Source organism: Bos indicus x Bos taurus, chromosome 2, assembly GCF_003369695.1.
Source record: "Bos indicus x Bos taurus breed Angus x Brahman F1 hybrid chromosome 2, Bos_hybrid_MaternalHap_v2.0, whole genome shotgun sequence".
Taxonomy (NCBI): Eukaryota; Metazoa; Chordata; class Mammalia; order Artiodactyla; family Bovidae; genus Bos; species Bos indicus x Bos taurus.
The window spans coordinates 10494915-10518656 of record NC_040077.1 but is presented as its reverse complement, the minus strand read 5'-3'; the positions used below and the strand labels follow the sequence as shown (position 1 = coordinate 10518656).

General features: G+C 36.8%; 1 protein-coding gene across 1 annotated transcript in view; it reads left to right on the top strand.

Annotated features, from left to right (window-relative positions):
* Nucleotides 1-23742, top strand: part of FSIP2 (fibrous sheath interacting protein 2) — a 147766-nt gene that overhangs the window by 58011 nt on the left and 66013 nt on the right. Inside the window, 1 exon segment of the mRNA XM_027523038.1 lies at nt 3509-3569. Coding sequence (XP_027378839.1) covers nt 3509-3569 — 61 coding nt within the window.

Sequence of the window (23742 nt, the reverse complement as noted above, 5' to 3'; positions counted from 1 at the left end):
ACTCTTGAGAGTCCCTTGGACTGCAAGGAGATCCAACCAGTCCATTCTGAAGGACATCAGCCCTGGGATTTCTTTGGAAAGAATGATGCTAAAGCTGAAACTTCAGGACTTTGGCCACCTCATGCGAAGAGTTGACTCATTGGAAAAGACTCTGATGCTGGGAGGGATTGGGGGCAGGAGGAGAAGGGGATGACAGAGGATGAGATGGCTGGATGGCATCACTGACTCGATGGAGGTGAGTCTGTTTGAACTCTGGGAGTTGGTGATGGACAGGGAGGCCTGGCGTGCTGCAATTCATGGGGTCGCAAAGAGTCGGACACGACTGAGCGACGGAACTTAACTGAACTGAAGAAGACAAATGACCTGTATACAGAAAGCTGTGACACTGATGAAAGAAGTCAAAGATGACATAAAGAGATGGAGAGATATTCCATGTTCCTGGGTAGGATGAATCAGTATTGTGAAAATACTATACTACTGAATGCAATCTGCAGATTCAGTGTGATCCCTATCAAATTACCAATGGCTTTTTTCATAGAACTAGAACAAAAAATTTCATGATTCATATGAAATAGCCAGAGCAGTGTTGAGAAAGAAGGATGGAACTGGAAGAATCAACCTTCCTGACTTCAGACTATACTTAAATGCTACAGATATCAAGACAGTACAGTACTGGCACAAAAACAGAAATATTGATCATTGGAACAAAATAGAGAACCCAGAGATAAACCTACATACCTAAGGGTACCTTATTCTTGACAGAGGATGCAAGAATTTACAATGGGGCAAGACAGCCTCTTCAATAAGTGGTGCTAGGAAAACTGGTCAGCTACATGCAAAAAATGAAATTAGAACACTTCCTAATGCCATACACAAAGATGTGGATTACTCAAAATGGATTAAAGACCTAAATGTAAGACCAGAAACTATTAAACTCTTATAGGCAGAACAGTCAATGACATAAATCAAAGCAAGATCTTCTGTGATCCACATCCTAGAGTAATGGAAATAAAAACAAAAGTAAACAAGAGGGACATAATAAAACTTAAAAGCTTTTCCACAGCAAAGGAAACTACAAACAAGGTGAAAAAACAACCCTTGGAATGAAAGAAAATGATAACAAAGGGAACAATGATAAAGAATTAATTTCAAAATGTACAAGCAGCTCATACAACTCAATACCAGGAAAGCAAACAACCCAGTCAAAAAGTGGGAAAGGAACCTGAAGAGACATTTCTCCAAAGAAGACATACAGATGGCTAACAACCACATGAAAAGATGCTCAACATCATTCATTATTAGATAAGTGCAAGTCAAAACTAAAGTGAGATACCACCTCACACCAGTCAGAATGCCCATCATTGAAAAGTCTACAAACAATAAATGCTGGAGAGGGTGTGGAGAAAAGGGAACCCTCTCGCATTGCTGGCGGGAATGTAAACTGATATAGCCACTACGGAAGACAGTATGGAGACTCCTTAAAAAGCTAGGAATAAAACCATCATATGACCCAGCAATCCTATTCCTAGACATATACCCTGAGGAAATCAAAATTGAAAAAGACACATGTCCCCCAATGTTCATTGCTACACTTTATACAATATCTAAAACATGGAAGCAACCTAGATGTCCATCAATGGATGAATGGATAAAGAAGTTATGCTATATATATACAATGGAATACTACTCAGCCATAAAAAGGAACACATCTGAATCTATTCAATGAGGTGGATAAAACTGGAACCTATTATACAGAGTGAAGTAAGTCAGAAAGAGAAATGTAAATATAGCATGCTGCTGCTGCTTCTGTTAAGTCGCTTCAGTCATGTCCGACTCTTTGCGACCCCATAGACTGCAGCCCACCAGGCTCCCCGATCCCTGGGATTCTCCAGGCAAGAATACTGGAGTGGGTTGCCATTTCCTTCTCCAATGCATGAAAGTGAAAAGTGAAAGTGAACTCGCTCAGTCGTGTCTGACTCTTCGCGACCCCATGGACTACAGCCCACCAGGCTCCTCCGTCCATGGGATTTTTCAGGCAAGAGTACTGGAGTGGGGTGCCACTGCCTTCTCCAAATATAGCATACTGACACATATATATGGAGTCTGAAGAGATAGCACTGATGAATTTATGTTCAGAGCAGCAGTAGAGAAACAGACATAGAGAACAGACCTATGGACATGGTGGGATGAGAGGAGGGAGAAGGGGAAATATGAAGAGAGTAACATAGAAATTTATAATACCATATGTAAAAGAGATAGCCAATGGGAATTTGATGTCTGACTCAGGCAACTCAAACAGGGGCTCTGTGACAGGCTGAAGGGTGGGATGGGAGGGAGGAGACATGGGTGTACCTATGGCTGATTCTTGTCGATATATGACAGAAAACCACAAAATTCTGTAAAGCAATTTTCCTTCAATTTAAAAAAAATTATTTTTAAAGCCTATTGTGGAATTCCCTGGCACTCCAGTGGTTAGGACTTGGCATTTCGCTGTTGGAGGTCTGGGTTTCATACCTGGTTTGGAACTTATGATCCTGCAAGCTACACAGTGTAGCCCCCCAAAAAGAAAAAGTCTGTTGCACCTGATTCACTGCTCTCAAAGTTTCATATATTCAGAGAATCTGCAGTCTGCCTTCCAGCTCTATTTAAACGTTTATTCTTTTAGTGTTAAAAAAAAAAAAATGTACCTGTTCATTTATTCCATTGAGTTAGCTTCCTTACTAATCAGTGCACTCCAAAGATAGTTAATTTAACAGTAAATGATATTGTGCAGAAAAGAACAGGCTTGAGACTGCTGACTTTGTAGTGGCTTGCTTGCAAGACTGGCCTGTGGCTAGTGTTTGGGAACTTGGTTTTTCTAACATTCTCTAACTGATATGAAAATTCCCTAACTGAACAGGTACATACATGTACCTAGACTCTGCAGAAAATGTGATTTTTGTTGAACATATGATTTCCTTTTGGAAAGCTAGAATTTCAGATATGCATTAGGCAGAGGATGTCTTCATGATGAACCTTCAATAAAACCTTAAATGCTGAGTTTCTAATGGATTTCTGAGGCCAAAACATTACACACATGTACTTTTATTGCTGGAGAAAAGAGCATGTTCAAATGTGTCCTTTCACAGGAGGGGTAAAGCAACTGTGCTTATATTTTCCCAGACTCCTGCTGTCTTTTCCCTTTACTTATCCTATAGTGTATCCTTTTACAATTAATATAATAAATATTAGATATGAATACACTATATTCTGAGTCCCCTGAGTCTTTGCAAATTACCACGTGTGCATAGTCTTGTGGTCCTCCTATAATATACCTATAAACTTGTTTAGTTCTGTAAATAATAGATGTAATATAGCCATCAAAATGTGTGCATTTCTTTAAAAAATTACAGTTAAGAGAAAGTCTCAAAAATCATAAATCTTTGTGTTTTAAATATATAAATAATAGTTGGTCAGATCCTGGAAAAAAATATTTGAAGATATTTGTTTTGTTGTTTGTATTATGTAGAAGGAGATAAATGTTGACTGGAATGGAAGATCAAAGAGACCAAGCCTCTTATGCAAACCAGGTAAATATCAACAGCTCTTAAGTAAATCATGCAGTCTGTTAATTCATTTTTTCAACTAACATTTATTGAGCTCCTGATTCATGCCAAGTATAATGCTAAAGACTGAAAAAAGAAAATCCAAAGTTCAGTTATAGTGTAGTAAGAAGATAGACATGCCAATAACCACAACCCAATAAGGTAAGTACAATAAAGAAAGTAGTGTGCATACATATCACATATAAATATAAATATATGTAATATATATGTAAAATATAAAGAAGACATATAAATATATGTGCATACATATCACATATAAATATAAATATATGTAATATATATATATGTAAAATATAAAGAAGACAGTGCGTAGGTCTACCTAGGGTCCTCAGAGAAGCCTTTACAGAATAGGCCATAATTATGACATGAAGGAGGAGAAGGAATTTTCTATTTTAATTTTGAGAAAATTGATACTTAATATTAATTGTTCTTTCTCTAAATATTGAGTGCCTTTTCAATGGAGAAGTTGCCTTGAATATTGTTTTATTATGTACATATATGAAACATAAATATGTGAAACATGATATAGATTGGTTCTGTACATGAGTTTATTCCTAAGTAATTTGATCATTTTTATAAATATTTTTCTACATTCATGTATAAATAGGTTCCTAATGCTAGAGAAACACAGTAAAGTTTTTCCTTATTATTGAATTACCTCATGAAAATCTCTTGTTAATTTTAATATTTTTGCTCATATCTCTTTATTCTTAATAAATAATTATGTGACAAAATTCTTAAAAATTCCCAAGTGTTTGTGCTCATTTTAATATCCTTTCTAAATATAATTACTGGAACTTCCAATATAAGTGGCATGGTAGTTAACAGTATGCCTGTTAAATTTGGGGTTTTACCTGAAATAGTTTTGTTGTTTCACCATTTAGGATATTTGCCTTTGCTTTTGGTAAATATACCTTTATTATCTTTAAATAATGTTTTTCCTATCTTATTAGGAATATTACAGCTGAAATTATGAATTTATTTTATGAAATAAAGTCATTTTAAAAATCTTGTAATTAGCCTCCAATTAAAATAAATAAATTTATATTTTAAAAAATCTTTTCTAGTACCTATTGATAGAATCATGTGATATTTTCTCCTTTGATTTATAAGGATCATATTGACAGATTCTATCATATACTATTTTCCTATTTCAGAAATAAATTGCACTCATGTTTTACTTTTGTATATTCTTTAAATTGAAGTAAAACATAATCAGAAAAGATTACAGAACAATATACAGCTTAATGAATTAACAAAGGAAAACACCCATGAAACCACAACATAGGAGAAATAGAACATTGCAAATCTAGTAGAAGGAAAGCCTAGTTATACTCACTCCCAATCAATATTCTCTCTTCTCACCAAATACTGTCATTATCTTGATTTCCGATATAGTTTATATATATATATTTGTATATATTAGTGCAGTTCCCTACCATCTTCTTATCAAACCAATACTCCACTGTCCTAATTCCAAAAGCCTTGTAACATATCTTGATATCCAGTAGAGCAAGTAGAGTATCTTGGCCCTTTGCCTTTCCATATAAATTTTCCAAGAATATATTTAAGTTTCCTTTAATTTCTCTCAATAATATTTATGCTTTTGTGTCTTAAATATATCTATTGGATTTATTCCTGGGAGCTTGATTTTTTAATGATATTTTAAAGAGTATCTTTTATATTTGTATTTTTATATTTATCAATAGTCTAATGAAATAAAATTGTTTTCTATATTAGTCAGAAACCTGGGTAACCTCAATTATTATTCCTAGTAATTCATTTGCAGATTATTTTAGACTTTCTGTGTATATTATTGTTTCTTACAAGTGTCAGTATTTCTTCCTTTTCAACCCTTTATCTATTTTTTTTTTAAATTTTAACTGTCTAGTAGCATTAGTGTGTGTTGAACAAGGCAGTTTTTTATTCCCAGGCTGAGAGTGAAAACTTAACAAAAATGTCTGCTTATTTTTTTTTTCTTTTTAGATCTTAGCATATTAAGGATGTTGTCTTAAAGCCTTAAACTACTAAGTAAGATCTTTCATTATGATTGGATGTTGAGTTTTTTCCACCTGGATTTTGCTTTTGTTTTACATCTATTGAGATGGTTATATGATTTTTTTCCTTTATCTGGTTAATGAATTATGTTGATTTTTCAAATGTTGTTCCAAACTTTTCTTGAAAGAAAGTGCAAGTGTTAGTCACTCAGTCGAGTCCATCTCTTGGTGACCTCATGGATTGTAGCTTGCCAGGCTCCCAAATCCATGGAATTCTCCAAGCAAGAATACCGAAGTAGAGTGGGTTGCCATTCTCTTTTCCAGGGAATCTTCCCAACCTATGGATTGAATCCAGGTCTCCTGCATTGCAAGCAGATTTTCTACCATCTGAGCTACCAGGGAAGCCCAATCTTTTCTTACTTCAAATAATAATCATATGATCATTATGTATTATTTTTCTCTGCACCTGGATTCAGTCTACTTAAGTTTGTTTTTAATTTCTTGCTTCTGTAGTGGTAACAGTGATTAGCTTATAATTTTCACTTCTCATACCGTTTTGACATGGTTGTGCTATTCTCATTAGTGTTTCATCCTTTATTTTCTTCTGGAAGAGCTAGGTAGAATATTGGGATGATTTTTTATTTCCCTTAAACATTGTATCGAATTTATTTGTGAGGCTGTCTAGGCTAGGAGTTACTTTGTTAGGTAGTTCTTAATTACAATTAAAAAATTGTTTTTTTCATTTTTAAAGTCTGTTGAATTTGTTTTTTAATTTATTTTTAAATGAAAATGAATATTTTTAATGGTAAAAGGTACAATTCACAAAGAATATAGATATCATAAACCATTAGATACCTAACAACAAAGATATATAAAACAAAAATCAGAAGAAATAAAAGGGAAATGAAAAAAGTATATAATCATGGTGAGACATATTAACATTTCTCTGAGAATATTTTATCTAGTGCAGAGAAGAATAAGAATAGTAGCATTTTGAATGATGTCATTAATAAATAAAATATAATAGATTTATACTTATATTAATCTTATATCCTACACAAATATGTTTAAATTTTGTGTTTCATATATTGTTATTAGAAGTCCATAGGATATTTAGGAAAACTGGCAAAAAGATAAACATTACTAAATTTCTAAAAGTAGAAATATTTTTTGTGTGTGATTCAGTTATAATATACACATATATTATTTTTAAATTATTTTCCATTATAGGTTATTACAAGATATTGACTGTAGTTCCCTGTGCTATACAATAAGCCTTTGTTGCTTGTTACATATCTATTTTTTTTAATTAGAAATCTAGTATTCTATTTACAGTAAGCCAAACAAGTAGAATCAAAATGTCATAAATGTTTTAGTTAGGCAGAAATTCATAAGTTTTCTAAAATATATATTATATGTATTATTTATATATATATGTATACAAGAGGTTTTCTACTACACGTGATAAAGGCTTGAGAAAGAACATAAAAAAAAGAGGTGGAAAAATTGGAAATCATAAACTAAATGAAATGGGAGCACTGAATATGAAATAAAAAAAGTGAAACAAACTAGATAAAAGTAAAATATCTTCATATAGTCCAGTTGTTTTTAAACATGACTGCTCATTAGAAACATATCTGAAGCCCTGACAAAAGGAAAAGCCATACCTGGGCATTTTTATTTTTCAAAAAATTCCAAGATACTTCTGATTAGCATCTGGGTTTTAAAAAGTTATTACAGGTTTTTCTATTAAATGGTAGTTTTGGTGATACAGAATTCTGTTATTTTTCTGTTAACCAGTCATGATACAGTGGTATTGAGTGATAGTTACATAATTGCTGTAGTGAAAACGTTGATCAGTTTTCACAATCAATAGCCAGCCAAAAAATAAAGATAAGAACAATCACAAGCCATAATGGGAACATCATTAACCTAACAATATAAAATAATTACATACACTTTGGGGGGATCAAGCAGAGTGAAATGGAAGTGAATACATGCACATGTTTTCATCTCCTTAGCCAATCTATGTCTTTTGATTGGTGTACTTAATCCATTTACATTTAAGGTAATTATGGATATATATATGGGCTTCCCTGGTAGCTCAGCTGGTAAAGAATCTGTGTGCAATGCAGGAGATCCCAGCTCGGTTCCTGGATAGGGAAGATCCCCTGGAGAAGAGATAGGCTACCCACTCCAGTATTCTTGGGATTCCTTGGTGGCTCAGACAGTAAAGAATCTGCCTGTAACGTGGGAATCCTGTGTTTGATCCCTGGATTTGGAAGATCCCTGGAAGAGGGCATAGCAATCCACTCCAGTATTCTTGCCTGGAAAATCCCCATGGACAGAAGAGCCTGGTGGGCTATAGTCCATGGGGTCACAAAGAGTCAGACATTACTGAGCGATTAAGAACAGCATATGGATATGTATGATCCTATTATCATCCCCTTAATTGTTTTAGGTTTATTTTCTGTAGATAAGTCTTTTCCTTGTTTCCTGCCTAGAGAAATTCTTTTAGCATTTGTTGTAAGGCTGGTTTGGTGGTGCTGAATTATTTTCACATTTGCTTGTCTGGAAAGCTTTTGATTGATTCCTCCATCAGATCTGAAAGAGAGTCTTGCTCAGTAGAGTATTCTTGGTTGTAGGTTCTTCCCTTTCATCACTTTAAATATATCATGCCATTCCATTCTGGCTTGTAGAGTTTCTGTTGAGAAATCAGCTTGATGTGAGTTCCCTTGTATGTTATTTGTCATTTTTCCTTTATTGCTTTTAATATTTTATCTTTGTCTTTAATTCTTGTCATTTTGAATACTGTGTGTCTCAGTGTGTTCCTCCTTTTATTTATCCTGCCTGGGACTCTGTGTTTCCTGGACTTGGTTGACTATTTCCTTTCCCATGTTAGGGGAGTTTTCAGCTATTACCTCTTCAAGTATTTTCTCAGGTCCTTTCTCTTTCCTTCAGGGACCCCTATAATGCAAATGTTGGTGCATTTAATGTCCCAGGTCTCTTAGGCTGTTTTCATTTCTTTTCATTCTTTTTTTCTCTATTCTGTTCTGTGGCACTGATTTCAGCCATTCTGTGCTCCAGGGCATTTATCTGTTCTTCTGCCTCAGTTGTTGTTCTGCTACTAATTCCTTCTAGTGTATTATTCATCTGTTTGTTCTTTAGTTCCTCTAGGTCTTTGATAAACATTTCTTTCATCTTCTCAATATTTGCCTCGATTCTGTTTCTGAGATTCTAAGTCATCTTCATTATCATTATTCTGAATTCTTTTTCTGGAAGGTTGCCTATATCCATTTCATTTAGTTGTTTTTCTAGGGTTTTATCTTGTCCCTTCATCTGGGACATAACTTTCTGCTTTTTCACACTGATTAACTTTCTGTAATGTGCTTTTTGCTTTAGTCACTGTGGGGATGTGGTTCTTCTTCTGTCTGCCCTCTGATGGAAGAGGTTAAGAGGTTTGTGTAAGCTTCCTGATGGGAGAGACTGGTGGTGGGAAAAACTGGGTCTTGCTCTGGTGGGCAGGGCCTTGCTCAGTAAAACTTTAATTCAATTATTTGCTGATGGGTGGGGTTTGTGCTCCTTCCTGGGTTTTTTGGCTTGAGGCAACCCAAGGCTTTATGGTTGGGTTAAGCTTCCCTGGTGGCTCAGAGCCTGCAATGCAGGAGACCTGGGTTCGATCCCTGGGTCAGGAAGATCCCTTGGAGAATGAAATGGCAACCCACTCTGGTATTCTTGCCTGGAAAATCTCATGGATAGAGAAGCTGGGTAGGCTACAGTCCATGAGATCGCAAAGAGTCCTACATGACTGAGCGATTTCACTTTCTTTTCAATGGTGACCTCCAAGAGGGTTTACACCATGGGAGACCTTTCCAGACTGGTGCCCCTGTTCCTGTGGTGAGCTCCTGCTGAACCACACCTCCACAGGAGACTGTCCAACACCAGCAGGTAGTTTTGGTTCAGTCTTCTGTGGGGTCACTGCTCCTTTCTTCTGAGTCTTGGTATCACAAAGTTTTGTTTGTGCCCTCCAAGACTGGAGTCTCTGTTTCCCCCAGTCCTGTGAAAGTCTTGTAATCAAATCCCTCTGGCTTTCAAGGTCAGTTTCCCTGGGGAGTCCCAGTCATTGTGGAACCCCAAAGCTTGGATGCCTGATGTGGGGTTCAGAACCTTTACAAAGTGGGAGAACTTCTTTGGTATTATTGTTCCCAATTTGTGGGTCACCCACCTGGTGGGTATGGATTTGATTTTATCATGATTGTGCCCCTCATGCTGTCTCACTGATATCTCTTCTTTGTCTTTGGATATAGGGTATCATTTTTTGGTAGGTTCCAGCATCTTCCTGTCAATGGTTGTTCAATAGCTAGTTCTACAATTTAAAAATTTTAAATATAGGATCATTTAGCTGTTTGTCTTGGTGGTAAGTTTTCTTTTTCTAGAAATTGAAGTAAGGAAAGCATAAAATTATCGATAGTGTATCATACACACACACACACACACACACACACACACACACACACACGGTGCTCTGCCGCAGGCATAGGGGCTCTGGGTGCAGCAGACTTGGGTATGACATAAGCCCTCTTGGAGGAGGTTGCCATTAACCCCACTATAGAGCTGCCAGAACTAACACCAGCCTGGGAAATGGACTCTTGGAGGGCGCAACAGAACCTTGTACACCAGGACCCAGGAGGAAGGAGCAAAGGAGCAGTGACCCCACAAGAGACTATCGCAGACTTGCCTGTGTCCAGGAGTCTCCAGCGGAGGCATGGGTCTGTGGTGGCCTGCTGCAGGGTTGGGGGCACTGAATGTAGCAGTACATGAGTGAGATCTTTTGAGGGATGTCACCATTATCTTCATTACCTTCACCGTAGTTTGGCCCCAGGTAAATAGCAGGCAGGGAACACAGCTCCACCCATCAATAGAAAATTGGATTAAAGCTTTATTGAGCATGATCCTGCCCATCAGAGGAAGACCCAGTTTTCCCTTCAGTCAGTCTATCCCATCAGGAGCTTCCATAAGCATCTTATACTTCTCCATCAGAGGGCAGACACTCTGTAAATCACAGTCACAAAAAACTAACCAATCTAATCACATGGACCACAACCTTGTCTAACTCAGTGAAACTATGAACCACACCTTATAGGCCACTCAAGATAGACAGTTCATGGTGGAGAGTTCTGAGAAAACGTGGTCCACTAGAGAAGGGAATGGTAAACCACTTCAGTATTCTTGCCTTGAGAACCCCATGAACAGTATGAAAAGGCAAAAAGATAGGATACTGAAATATGAACTCTCCAGGTTGGTAGGTGCCCAATATGCTACTGGAGGTCAGTAATGAAACAACTCCAGAAAGAATGAAGAGATGGAGCCAAAGGAAAAAAAAAACACCAAGCTGTGGATGTGACTCATGATAGAAGCAAGGTCCAATGCTGTAAAGAGCAATATTGCATAGGAACCTGGAGTGTTAGGTCCAAGAATCAAGGCAAATTAGAAGTGGTCAAACAGGAGATGGCAAGAGTAAATGTTGACATTTTAGGAATCAGCTAACTAAAATGGACTGGAATGGGTGAATTTAACTCAGATGACCATTATATATATCTACAACTGTGGGCAGGAACTTTTTAGAAGAAATGGAATAGCCATCACAGTCAACAAAAGAGTCTGAAAGACAGTACTTGGATGCAATCTCAAAAATGACAGAATTATCTCTGTTCACTGCCAAGGCCAACGATTCAATATCACAGTAATCCAAGTCTATGCCAAGACTAGTAATGCTGAAGAAGCTAAAGTTGAATGGTTCTGTGAAGATCTACAAGACCTTCTAGAAAGTAAAAGTCCCTCAGTCGTGTCCGACTCTGTGCGACCCCATGGACTGTACAATCCATAGAATTCTCCAGGCCAGAATACTGGAGTCAGTAGACTATCCCTTCTCCAGGGTATCTTCTCAACCCAGGGATCAAACCCAGGACTCGTGCATTTCAGGCAGATTCTTTACCAGCTGAGCCTAGAACTAACACCCCAAAATGATGTCCTTTTCATTATAAGGGACTGGAATGCAAAAGTGGGAAGTCAAGAAACACCTGGAGTAACAGGCACATTTGGCCTTGGAGTACAGAATGAAGTAGGGCAAAGGCTAATAGAGTTTTGCCAAGAGAATGCACTGGTCATAGCAAACACCCTCTTCCAACAACACAAGAAAATACTCTACACATGGACATCACCAGATGGCCAACACTGAAATCAGGTTGATTATATTCTTTGCAGCCAAAGATGGAAAAGATCTATACAGTCAGCAAAAAACAAGATGGGGAGCCAACTGTGGCTCAGATCATGAATTCCTTATCACCAAATTCAGACTTAAATTGAAGGAAGTAGGGAAAACCACTAGACCATTCAGGTATGACCTAAATCAAATCCCTTATGACTATACAGTGGAAGTAACAAATAGATTCAAGGGATTAGATCTGATAGAGTGCCTAAAGAACTATGGATGGTGGTTCATGACATTGTAATAGAGACAGTAATCAAAACTATCCCCCCAAAAAAGGAAGGCAAAATGGTCGTCTGAGGAGGCCTTAGAAGTAGCTGAGAAAAGAGAAGTGAAAGGCAAAGGAGAAAAGGAAAGATATATCCATCTGAAAGCAGAGTTTCAAAGAATAGCAAGGATAGCTAAGAAAACCTTCCTCAGTGATCAGTGCAAAGAAATGGAGGAAAACAATAGAATGAGAAAGACTAGAGATCTCTTCAAGAAAATTAGAGATACCAAGGGAACACTTCATGCAAAGATAGGCACAATAAAGGTCAAAAACTGTATGGACCTAACAAAAGGAGAAGATATTGAGAAAAGGTGACAAGAATACACAGAAGAACTCTACCAAAAAAATCTTCATGACCTAGATAACCACAAAGGTGTGATCACTCACCTAGAGCCAGATATCCTGGAATGCAAAGTCAAGTGGGCCCTAGGAAGCATCACTATGAACAAAGCTAGTGGAAGTGATGAAATTCCAGCTGAGCTATTTCAAGTCCTAAAAGATGATGCTGTGAAAGTGCTATATTCAATATGCCAGCGAATTTGGAAAACTCAATAGTGGCCACAGGACTTGAAAATGTCAGTTTTCATTTCAATCCCAAAGAAAAGCCATGCCAAAAAGTGTTTAAACTACCTCACAATTGCACTCATCTCATACGCTAGCAAATTAATGCTCAAAATTCTCAAAGCTAGGCTTCAAATGTTTGTGAACCAAGAACTTCCAGATGGTAAAGCTGGGTTTAGAAAAGGCAGAGGAACCAAAGATCAAATTACCAACATCCGTTGAATCATAGAAAAAGCAAGAGAGTTCCAGAAAAGCATCTATTTCTTCTTCATTGACTATGCTAAAGCCTATGACTGTGTGGATTACAGTAAACTGTAGAAAAATCTTAAAGAGATGAAAATATCAGACCACCTCACCTGCCTCTGAGAAAGTTATATGCCTGTCAAGAAGCAACAGTTAGAACTGGACATGGAACAACAGACTGGTTCCAAATTGGGAAAGGAGTACGTCAAGGCTGTATATTGTCACCTTTCTTATTTAACTTATATGCAGAGTACATCCTGCGAAATGCCAGGCTGGATCAAGCACAAGCTGGAATGAAGATTGCTAAGAGAGCTATCAATAACCTCAGATATGCAGATGACAACCACCCTTATTGCAGAAAGTGAAGAGAAACAAAAGAGCCTCTTGCTAAAAGTGAAAGAGGAGAGCGGAAAACCTGGCTTAACACTCAACATTCAAAACACGAAGATCATGGCATCCGGTCCCATCATTTCATGGCAAATAGATGGGGAAACAATGGAAAGATAGATTTTATTTTCCTGGGCTCTTTTTCTGATATTTATTAGTATACAGACACATAACTGATTTTTATATACTGATTTTGTATGCTATATCTTTACTAAATTTGATTATTATCTCCAAAATTTTGGGTCCATTCTTTATGATTTTATCTATATAATATTATGTCATCTGAAAATAGAGATTATATTACTTCTTTCTTTCTTTCTGTTTTAGCCATATTTTCTTTTTCTTTACTAATGGCTAGGACTTCCAGTACTATGTAAATAAAAGTGCCCAGTTTGCACACCCTTGTTTTGTGCCTAATGTAGAGGGAAAGCTCTCAGATCTTCACTATTGAATATGATGTTAGCTGTGGACTTATCATGTGATGTTTTTATTATGTTGAGGAACATTCCTTCTGTGCTGTTTGTTGAGAATTTCTATCATGAAATGGTGTAAATTTCTATCAAATGCTTTTCATGCATCCAGAGATCATATAGTTTTTAATTTTCATGTAATTAATATGGTGTATCACCGGTAACCACTTGGATATGTTGAACCATTCTTGCATCACAGGGACAAATCACACTTGATCCTGGTGTATGTTCCTTTTAATGTACTATTGAATCACTGGCTAATGCTTTGTTTTGAATTCTTCCATCCATGTTCATCAGAGATGGGCTTCCCTGTAACTCAGATGGTAAAGAATCTGCCTGCAATTCAGGAGACCCAGGTTTGGTTCAATCCCTGGATCAGGAAGATCCCTTGGAGAAGGGAATGGCTACCCACTCCTGTATTCTTGCCTGGAGAATTCCATGGACAGAGGATCTTGAAAGGCTATAGTCCATGGGGCCATAAAGAGTCAGACATGACTGAGTGACTTTCACTTTCATCAGGATATTTGCCTACAGTTCTTTTTTTCTTGTGTATTCTTGTCTGCCATTCATATCTCAGTAATGCTGGCCTTTTATAATGAATTTATAAGCTTCTGGTTTTTTCCAAAAGAGTTTGATAAGGATTAGTATTAATTCTTATAGTCAAAGCTATGGTTTTTCCAGTAGTCATGTATGGATGTGAGAGTTGGACCATAAAGAAGGCTGAGGGCAGAAGAATTGATGCTTTTGAACTGTGGTGTTGGAAAAGACTCTTGAGAGTCCCTTGGACTGCAAAGAGATCAAACCAGTCAATCCTAAAGGAAATTAACCATGAATATTCATTGGAAGGACTGATGCTGAAGGTGAAGCTCTGGACCGCCTGATGCAAAGAGCTGACTCATTAGAAAAGACCTTGATGCTCGTATAGATTGAAGGCAGGAGGAAAAGCGGATGACAGAGAACGGGATGGTTGGATGGCATCACCAACTCAGTAAACATGAGTTTGAACAAGCTCTGGGAGATGGTCAAGGACAGGGAAGCCTAGTGTGGTGCATTCCATTGACTACAAACAGTCAGACACGGCAACTAAACAATTATTAATTCGTCTTTAGATGTTTGGTCAATTTACCAGTGAAACTATCTGGTCCTGGACTTTTCTTTGCTGGAATGTATTTTGATTACAGATTCAATCTCCTTGCTAGTAATCTCAAAGATTTTCTGTTTTTTGTTTGTTTGTTTGTTTTGTTTTTTAATAATTCCACCTTGGCATGTTGAATGTTTGTAAGAATTTATCCTTTTTTCCCCCTAGGTTATCTAATTTGTTGGGATATAATTATTCATGATAGTTTATTATCCTTTGACTTTATGTGGTATTAATTTTAATATTTCCTTTGTCATTTCTGATTTTGAGTCTTTTATCCTTTTTTTTCTGTTAAGTCTAGCTAAATGTTTGTCTATTTTGTTAATTTTTAAGACAGAGTATTTACTAAGCTTTCCTATTTTCTTTTGAGACTCTGTTTCCACACTGATATTTGTCATTTCACCTGTTGTGCTTAGGTTGTTCTTCTTTAATTTGTTCCTTGACATGTTAAAACTAGATTATTTAATTCACATATTTTTTTCTTCTCAGAATATCAAATAAGGCAACAGACATGACACAATAGATAGGTTTGACTTAACTGACATCTACAGGTTACTACATTACAAAAAAAAAAAAAAGTAAATAGACATTCTTTCCAATCATGTATGGAACACTCCCTAGGATAGACCATACACTAAGGTAACCAAATAATATTCAACAAATTTGAGAGAATAGATATTATTTTAAGCATATTTTCTGACCACAATGACATGAAGCCAGACCTCAACCACAGAAAGAAAAATGGGAAAAGAATGACTACTAGTGGAAACTAAACAGCATCATACTAAAAAATCAGTGGATCAATGATAAAATCAAAGAAGAAATCAGAAAATACTTTGAGACAAAAATGAAATCAAAACCATACAAAATCTATGGGATCCAGCAAAAGCAGTTCTATGTACAAAACAGCAACCGTCTCACAGATGTAGAAAATATATTTATGGTTTTCAAAGGGGAGAGGGAGGGAGGAGGGACAAATTAAAAGTATGAGATAAACAGATACAAACAATTATACATAAAATAAGCAACAAGGATTTCCTGTATGGCACAGTGAATTTTATTCACTGTTTTGTAATGTAGAATGGAATATAATCTGAAGAAATATATATATAGCTGAATTACTTTACTGTATACCTGAAACTAATGGAATATTATAAATCAATTATACTTCAATAAAAAGAAATAAGGAAAATTTAAATTTAATAGGCTAAAGAAGTCAAACATTAATTTTTCCACAGAGATAAAGACAGAACATTCTTAACCAAGTTTTTAACTCTGTCTTACAAGATTTTGTTTTGTAATTCCATTATAATAATAGCCTCTATGATTGACATTTTCTTTTTGTACAACTCAATACTATTATTATGCTGTAAATTGTTCTGCTTTTTATTGGTTTATATATATATATATATATATATATTTTACTTTCCCTCACATTATTTTTCTTTTTTTTTTATTTTTATTTTATTTTTAAACTTTACATAATTGTATTAGTTTTGCCAAATATCAAAATGAATCCGCCACAGGTATACATGTGTTCCCCATCCTGAACCCTCCTCCCTCCTCCCTCCCCATACCATTCCTCTGGGTCGTCCCAGTGCACTAGCCCCAAGCATCCAGTATCGTGTATCGAACCTGGACTGGCAACTCGTTTCTTACATGATATTTTACATGTTTCAATGTCATTCTCCCAAATCTTCCCACCCTCTCCCTCTCCCACAGAGTCAATAAGACTGTTCTATACATCAGTGTGTCTTTTGCTGTCTCGTATACAGGGTTATTGTTTCCATCTTTCTAAATTCCATATATATGCGTTAGTATACTGTATTTATGTTTTTCCTTCTGGCTTACTTCACTCTGTATAATAGGCTCCAGTTTCATCCACCTCATTAGAACTGATTCAAATGTATTCTTTTTAATGGCTGAGTAATACTCCATTGTGTATATGTACCACTGCTTTCTTATCCAGTCATCTGCTGATGGACATCTAGGTTGCTTCCATGTCCTGGCTATTATAAACAGTGCTGCGATGAACATTGGGGTACACGTGTCTCTTTCCCTTCTGGTTTCCTCAGTGTGTATGCCCAGCAGTGGGATTGCTGGATCATAAGGCAGTTCTATTTCCAGTTTTTTAAGGAATCTCCACACTGTTCTCCATAGTGGCTGTACTAGTTTGCATTCCCACCAACAGTGTAAGAGGGTTCCCTTTTCTCCACACCCTCTCCAGCATTTATTTGTAGACTTTTGGATCGCAGCCATTCTGACTGGTGTGAAATGGTACCTCATAGTGGTTTTGATTTGCATTTCTCTGATAATGAGTGATGTTGAGCATCTTTTCATGTGTTTGTTAGCCCTCTGTATGTCTTCTTTGGAGGAATGTCTATTTAGTTCTTTGGCCCATTATTTTATTGGGTAGTTTATTTTTCTGGAGTTGAGCTGTAGGAGTTGCTTGTATATTTTTGAGATTAGTTGTTTGTCGGTTGCTTCATTTGCTATTATTTTCTCCCATTCTGAAGGCTGTCTTTTCACCTTGCTAATAGTTTCCTTTGATGTGCAGAAGCTTTTAAGGTTAATTATGTCCCATTTGTTTATTTTTGATTTTATTTCCAATATTCTGGGAGGTGGGTCATAGAGGATCCTGCTGTGATGTATGTCAGAGAGTGTTTTGCCTATGTTCTCCTCTAGGAGTTTTATAGTTTCTGGTCTTACGTTTAGATCTTTAATCCATTTTGAGTTTATTTTGGTGTATGGTGTTAGAAAGTGGTCTAGTTTCATTCTTTTACAAGTGGTTGACCAGATTTCCCAGCACCACTTGTTAAAGAGATTGTCTTTAATCCATTGCATATTCTTGCCTCCTTTGTCAAAGATAAGGTGTCCATATGTGCGTGGATATATCTCTGGGCTTTCTATTTTATTCCACTGATCTATATTTCTGTCTTTGTGCCAGTACCATACTGTCTTGATAACTGTGGCTTTGTAGTAGAGCCTGAAGTCAGGTAGGTTGATTCCTCCAGTTCCATTCTTCTTTCTCAAGATCGCTTTGGCTATTCGAGGTTTTTTGTATTTCCATACAAATTGTGAAATTATTTGTTCTAGCTCTGTGAAGAATACTGTTGGTAGCTTGATAGGAATTGCGTTGAATCTATAAATTGCTTTGGGTAGTATACTCATTTTCACTATATTGATTCTTCCAATCCATGAATATGGTATATTTCTCCATCTATTAGTGTCCTCTTTGATTTCTTTCACCAGTGTTTTATAGTTTTCTATATATAGGTCTTTAGTTTCTTTAGGTAGATATATTCCTAAGTATTTTATTCTTTCCGTTGCAATGGTGAATGGAATTGTTTCCTTAATTTCTCTTTCTGTTTTCTCCTTATTAGTGTATAGGAATGCAAGGGATTTCTGTGTGTTGATTTTATATCCTGCAACTTTACTATAGTCATTGATTATTTCTAGTAATTTTCTGGTGGAATCTTTAGGGTTTTCTATGTAGAGGATCATGTCATCTGCAAATAGTGAGAGTTTTACTTCTTCTTTTCCAATTTGGATTCCTTTTATTTCTTTTTCTGCTCTGATTGCTGTGGCCAAAACTTCCAAAACTATGTTGAATAGTAATGGTGAAAGTGGGCACCCTTGTCTTGTTCCTGACTTTAGAGGAAATGCTTTCAATTTTTCACCATTGAGGATAATGTTTGCTGTGGGTTTGTCATATATAGCTTTTATTATGTTGAGGTATGTTCCTTCTATTCTTGCTTTCTGGAGAGTTTTTATCATAAATGGATGTTGAATTTTGTCAAAGGCTTTCTCTGCATCTATTGAGTTAATTATATGGTTTTTATTTTTCAGTTTGTTAATGTGGTGTATTACATTGATTGATTTGCTGATATTGAAGAATCCTTGCATCCCTGGGATAAAGCCCACTTGATCATGGTGTATGATCTTTTTAATGTGTTGTTGGATTCTGATTGCTAGAATTTTGTTAAGGATTTTTGCATCTATGTTCATCAGTGATATTGGCCTGTAGTTTTCTTTTTTTGTGGGATCTTTGTCAGGTTTTGGTATTAGGGTGATGGTGGCCTCATAGAATGAATTTGGAAGTTTACCTTCCTCTGCAATTTTTTGGAAGAGTTTGAGCAGGATAGGTGTCAGCTCTTCTCTAAATTTTTGGTAGAATTCAGCTGTGAAGCCGTCTGGACCGGGGCTTTTGTTTGCTGGAAGATTTCTGATTACAGTTTCAATTTCCATGCTTGTGATGGGTCTGTTAAGATTTTCTATTTCTTCCTGGTCGAGTTTTGGAAAGTTGTACTTTTCTAAGAATTTGTCCATTTCTTCCACGTTGTCCATTTTACTGGCATATAATTGTTGATAGTAGTCTCTTATGATCCTTTGTATTTCTGTGTTGTCTGTTGTGATCTCTCCATTTTCGTTTCTAATTTTGTTGATTTGATTTTTCTCCCTTTGTTTCTTGATGAGTCTGGCTAATGGTTTGTCAATTTTATGTATCCTTTCAAAGAACCACCTTTTGGTTTTGTTGATTTTTGCTATGGTCTCTTTTGTTTCTTTTGCATTTATTTCTGCTCTAATTTTTAAGATTTCTTTTCTTCTACTAACCCTGGGGTTCTTCATTTCTTCCTTTTCTAGTTGCTTTAGGTGTAGAGTTAGGTTATTTATTTGACTTTTTTCTTGTTTCTTGAGGTATGCCTGTATTGCTATGAACTTTCCCCTGAGGACTGCTTTTACAGTGTCCCACAGGTTTTGGGTTGTTGTGTTTTCATTTTCATTCATTTCTATGCAAATTTTGATTTCTTTTTTTATTTCTTCTGTGATTTGTTGGTTATTCAGCAGTGTGTTGTTCAGCCTCCATATGTTGGAATTTTTAATAGTTTTTCTCCTGTAATTGAGATCTAATCTTACTGCATTGTGGTCAGAAAAAATGCTTGGAATGATTTCTATTTTTTTGAATTTACCAAGGCTAGCTTTATGGCCCAGGATGTGATCTATCCTGGAGAAGGTTCCATGTGCACTTGAGAAAAAGGTGAAATTCATTGTTTTGGGATGAAATGTCCTATAGATATCAATTAGGTCTAACTGGCCTATTGTATCGTTTAAAGTTTGTGTTTCCTTGTTAATTTTCTCTTTAGTTGATCTATCCATAGGTGTAAGTGGGATATTAAAGTCTCCCACTATTATTGTGTTATTGTTAATTTCTCCTTTCATACTTGTTAGCATTTGTCTTATGTACTGTGGTGCTCCTGTGTTGGGTGCATATATATTTATAATTGTTATATCTTCTTCTTGGATTGATCCTTTGATCATTATGTAGTGACCTTCTTTGTCTCTTTTCACAGCCTTTGTTTTAAAGTCTGTTTTATCTGATATGAGTATTGCTACTCCTGCTTACTTTTGGTTCCTATTTGCATGGAAAATCTTTTTCCAGCCCTTCATTTTCAGTCTGTATGTGTCCCCTGTTTTGAGGTGGGTCTCTTGTAGACAACATATGTAGGGGTCTTGTTTTTGTATCCATTCAGCCAGTCTTTGTCTTTTGGTTGGGGCATTCAACCCATTTATGTTTAAGGTAATTACTGATAAGTATGATCTTGTTGCCATTTACTTTATTGTTTTGGGTTCGAGTTTATACACTGTTTTTGTGTTTCCTGTCTAGAGAATATCCTTTAGTATTTGTTGGAGAGCTGGTTTGGTGGTGCAGAATTCTCTCAGCTTTTGCTTGTCTGAAAAGCTTTTGATTTCTCCTTCATACTTGAATGAGATCCTTGCTGGGTACAATAATCTGAGCTGTAGGTTATTTTCTTTCATCATTTTAAGTATGTCTTGCCATTCCCTCCTGGCTTGAAGAGTTTCTATTGAAAGATCAGCTGTTATCCTTATGGGAATTCCCTTGTGTGTTATTTGTTGTTTTTCCCTTGCTGCTTTTAATATTTGTTCTTTGTGTTTGATCTTTGTTAATTTGATTAATATGTGTCTTGGGGTGTTTCTCCTTGGGTTTATCCTGTTTGGGACTCTCTGGGTTTCTTGGACTTGGGTGATTATTTCCTTCCCCATTTTAGGGAAGTTTTCCACTGTTATCTCCTCAAGTATTTTCTCATGGTCTTTCTTTTTGTCTTCTTCTTCTGGAACCCCTATGATTCGAATGTTGTAGCGTTTAATATTGTCCTGGAGGTCTCTGAGGTTGTCCTCATTTCTTTTAATTTGTTTTTCTTTTATCCTCTCTGATTCATTTATTTCTACCATTCTATCTTCTAATTCACTAATCCTATCTTCTGCCTCTGTTATTCTACTATTTGTTGCCTCCAGAGTGTTTTTAATTTCATTTATTGCATTATTCATTATATATTGACTCTTTTTTATTTCTTCTAGGTCCTTGTTAAACCTTTCTTGCATCTTCTCAATCCTTGTCTCCAGGCTATTTATCTGTGATTCCATTTTAGTTTCAAGATTTTGGATCAATTTCACTATCATTATTCGGAATTCTTTATCAGGTAGATTCCCTATCTCTTCCTCTTTTGTTTGGTTTGGTGGGCATTTATCCTGTTCCTTTATCTGCTGAGTATTCCTCTGTCTCTTCATCTTGTTTAAGTTGCTGAGTTTGGGGTGTCCTTTCTGTATTCTGGCAGTTTGTGGAGTTCTCTTTATTGTGGCATTTCCTCACTGTGTGTGGGTTTGTACAGGTGGCTTGTCAAGGTTTCCCGGTTAGGGAAGCTTGTGTCGGTGTTCTGGTGGGTGGAGCTGTATTTCTTCTCTCTCCTTTCGAAGAGTTGGGTTGCTTTTCTGGGTGCCTGATGTCCTCTGCCGGCATTCAGAAGTTGTTTTGTGGAATTTACTCGACGTTTAAATGCTCTTTTAATGAATTTGTGGGGGAGAAAGTGTTCTCCCCGTCCTACTCCTCCACCATCTTGGCTCCTCCCCCCCACATTATTTTTCAATAAAGCATCTATATGTGTGTATATTTTTAGATTTCTAGTAAATAATTTGGGTATTTATTATTTTTATTTTCCTTAAATTAATATCAGAAAAATATAGCCCTTGAATCTCTCTTCTTTGAAGTTCAGTTTTCTTCATGGCCAAATATGCATCACTGTATTTTTTTGTAACAATTTTATTTATGTATTCATCTTTGGCTGTGCTGGCTCTTCATTGCTGCATGGGCTTTTCTCTAGTTGTGCAATGAGGTGGTACTCTCTGGTCTCAGTTCACAACCTTCTCATTGCAGTGGCTTCTCTTGTTGCAGAGCTTGGGCTCTAGGTTACACAGGCTTTGGTAGCTCCAGTATATGGACTCAGTAGTTCCTGGGCTCTAGAGCACATGCTTAATAGTCATGGCACATGGGCTTAGTTGCTCCATGACATGTGGAATCTGACCAGGGGTCAAACCCATGTCTCCTGCATTGGTGGGTGTATTCTTTACCATTGGGCCACCAGGGAAGCCCACATCATTGTTTTTAAATGTTTCACAAATATATCAAAAAACATTCTGTGAGAGATGTAATGTTTTAATTCATGTGTTGGCAGTCATAATGTCTCTCTTGGAAAAATTCAACTCTGCCAATTAGGCTGGAAATCAGTCATAGGCAATATGAGTGAATAGACATAACTTGAGTCTTTCATCAGTTTTGCTTTTGAGAATGTCACATGTAGTTCTTAGCCCAGTTATTGCTGAGTTCTTATTGAGTTTTAAAATTTTCTCTTCCGCTTCATACTTTATGTTCTCAGCTGTTATTGTTCAGTTGCTAAGTCATGTCCAACTCTGCTCCGACCCATGAACTGCAGCACGCCAGTCTTCCCTGTCCTTCACTATCTCCCTGAGTTTGAGTCGGTGATGCCATCCAACCATCACATCCTCTGTAGCCCCTTTCTGCTCTTGCCCTCATTATTTCCCAGCATCAGGGTCTTTTCCAATGAATCATCTCTTCACATCAGGTGGCTAAAGTATTGGGTCTTCAGCTTCAGCATCAGTCCTTCCAGTGAATATTAGGGTTGATTTCCTTAGGATTGACTGATGTGATCTCCTTGCTGTCCAAGGGACTTTCAAGAGCCTTCTCCAGCACCACAGTTCAAAAGCATCAATTTTTCAGCACTCAGCCTTCTTTATGGTCCAACTCTTAACATCCATACATGACTATCAGAAAAACTGTAACTTTGACTATATAGACCTTTGTCGGACAAGTGATGTCCCTGCTTTTTTAATACACTGTCTAGGTTTGCCATAGCTATTCTTCCAACGAGCAAGTTTAATTTCACGGCTGCAGTCACTGTCTGCATTGATTTTGGAGACCAAGAAAATGAAATCTGACACTATTTCCACATTTTCCCCATATATTTTCCATGATATGGCAAATATAGTTCAGTTCAGTCGCTTAGTCGTGTCCGACTCTGCAACCCCAAGAATTGCAGCACGCCAGGCCTCCCTGTCCATCACCAACTCCCGGAGTTCACTCAGATACATCCATAGAGTCAGTGATGCCATCCAGCCATCTCATCCTCTGTCATCCCCTTCTCCTCCTGCCCCCAATCCCTCCCAGCATCAGAGTCTTTTCCAATGAGTCAACCCTTTGCATGAGGTGGCCAAAGAACTGGAGTTTCAGCTTTAGCATCATTCCTTCCAAAGAAATCCCAGGGCTGATCTCCTTCAGAATGGACTGGTTGGATCTCCTTGCAGTCCAGGGGAATCTCAAGAGTCTTCTCCAACACCACAGTTCAAAAGCATAAATTATTTGGTGCTCAGCTTTCTTCACAGTCCAACTCTCGCATCCATACAGGACCACAGGAAAAACCATAGCCTTGACTA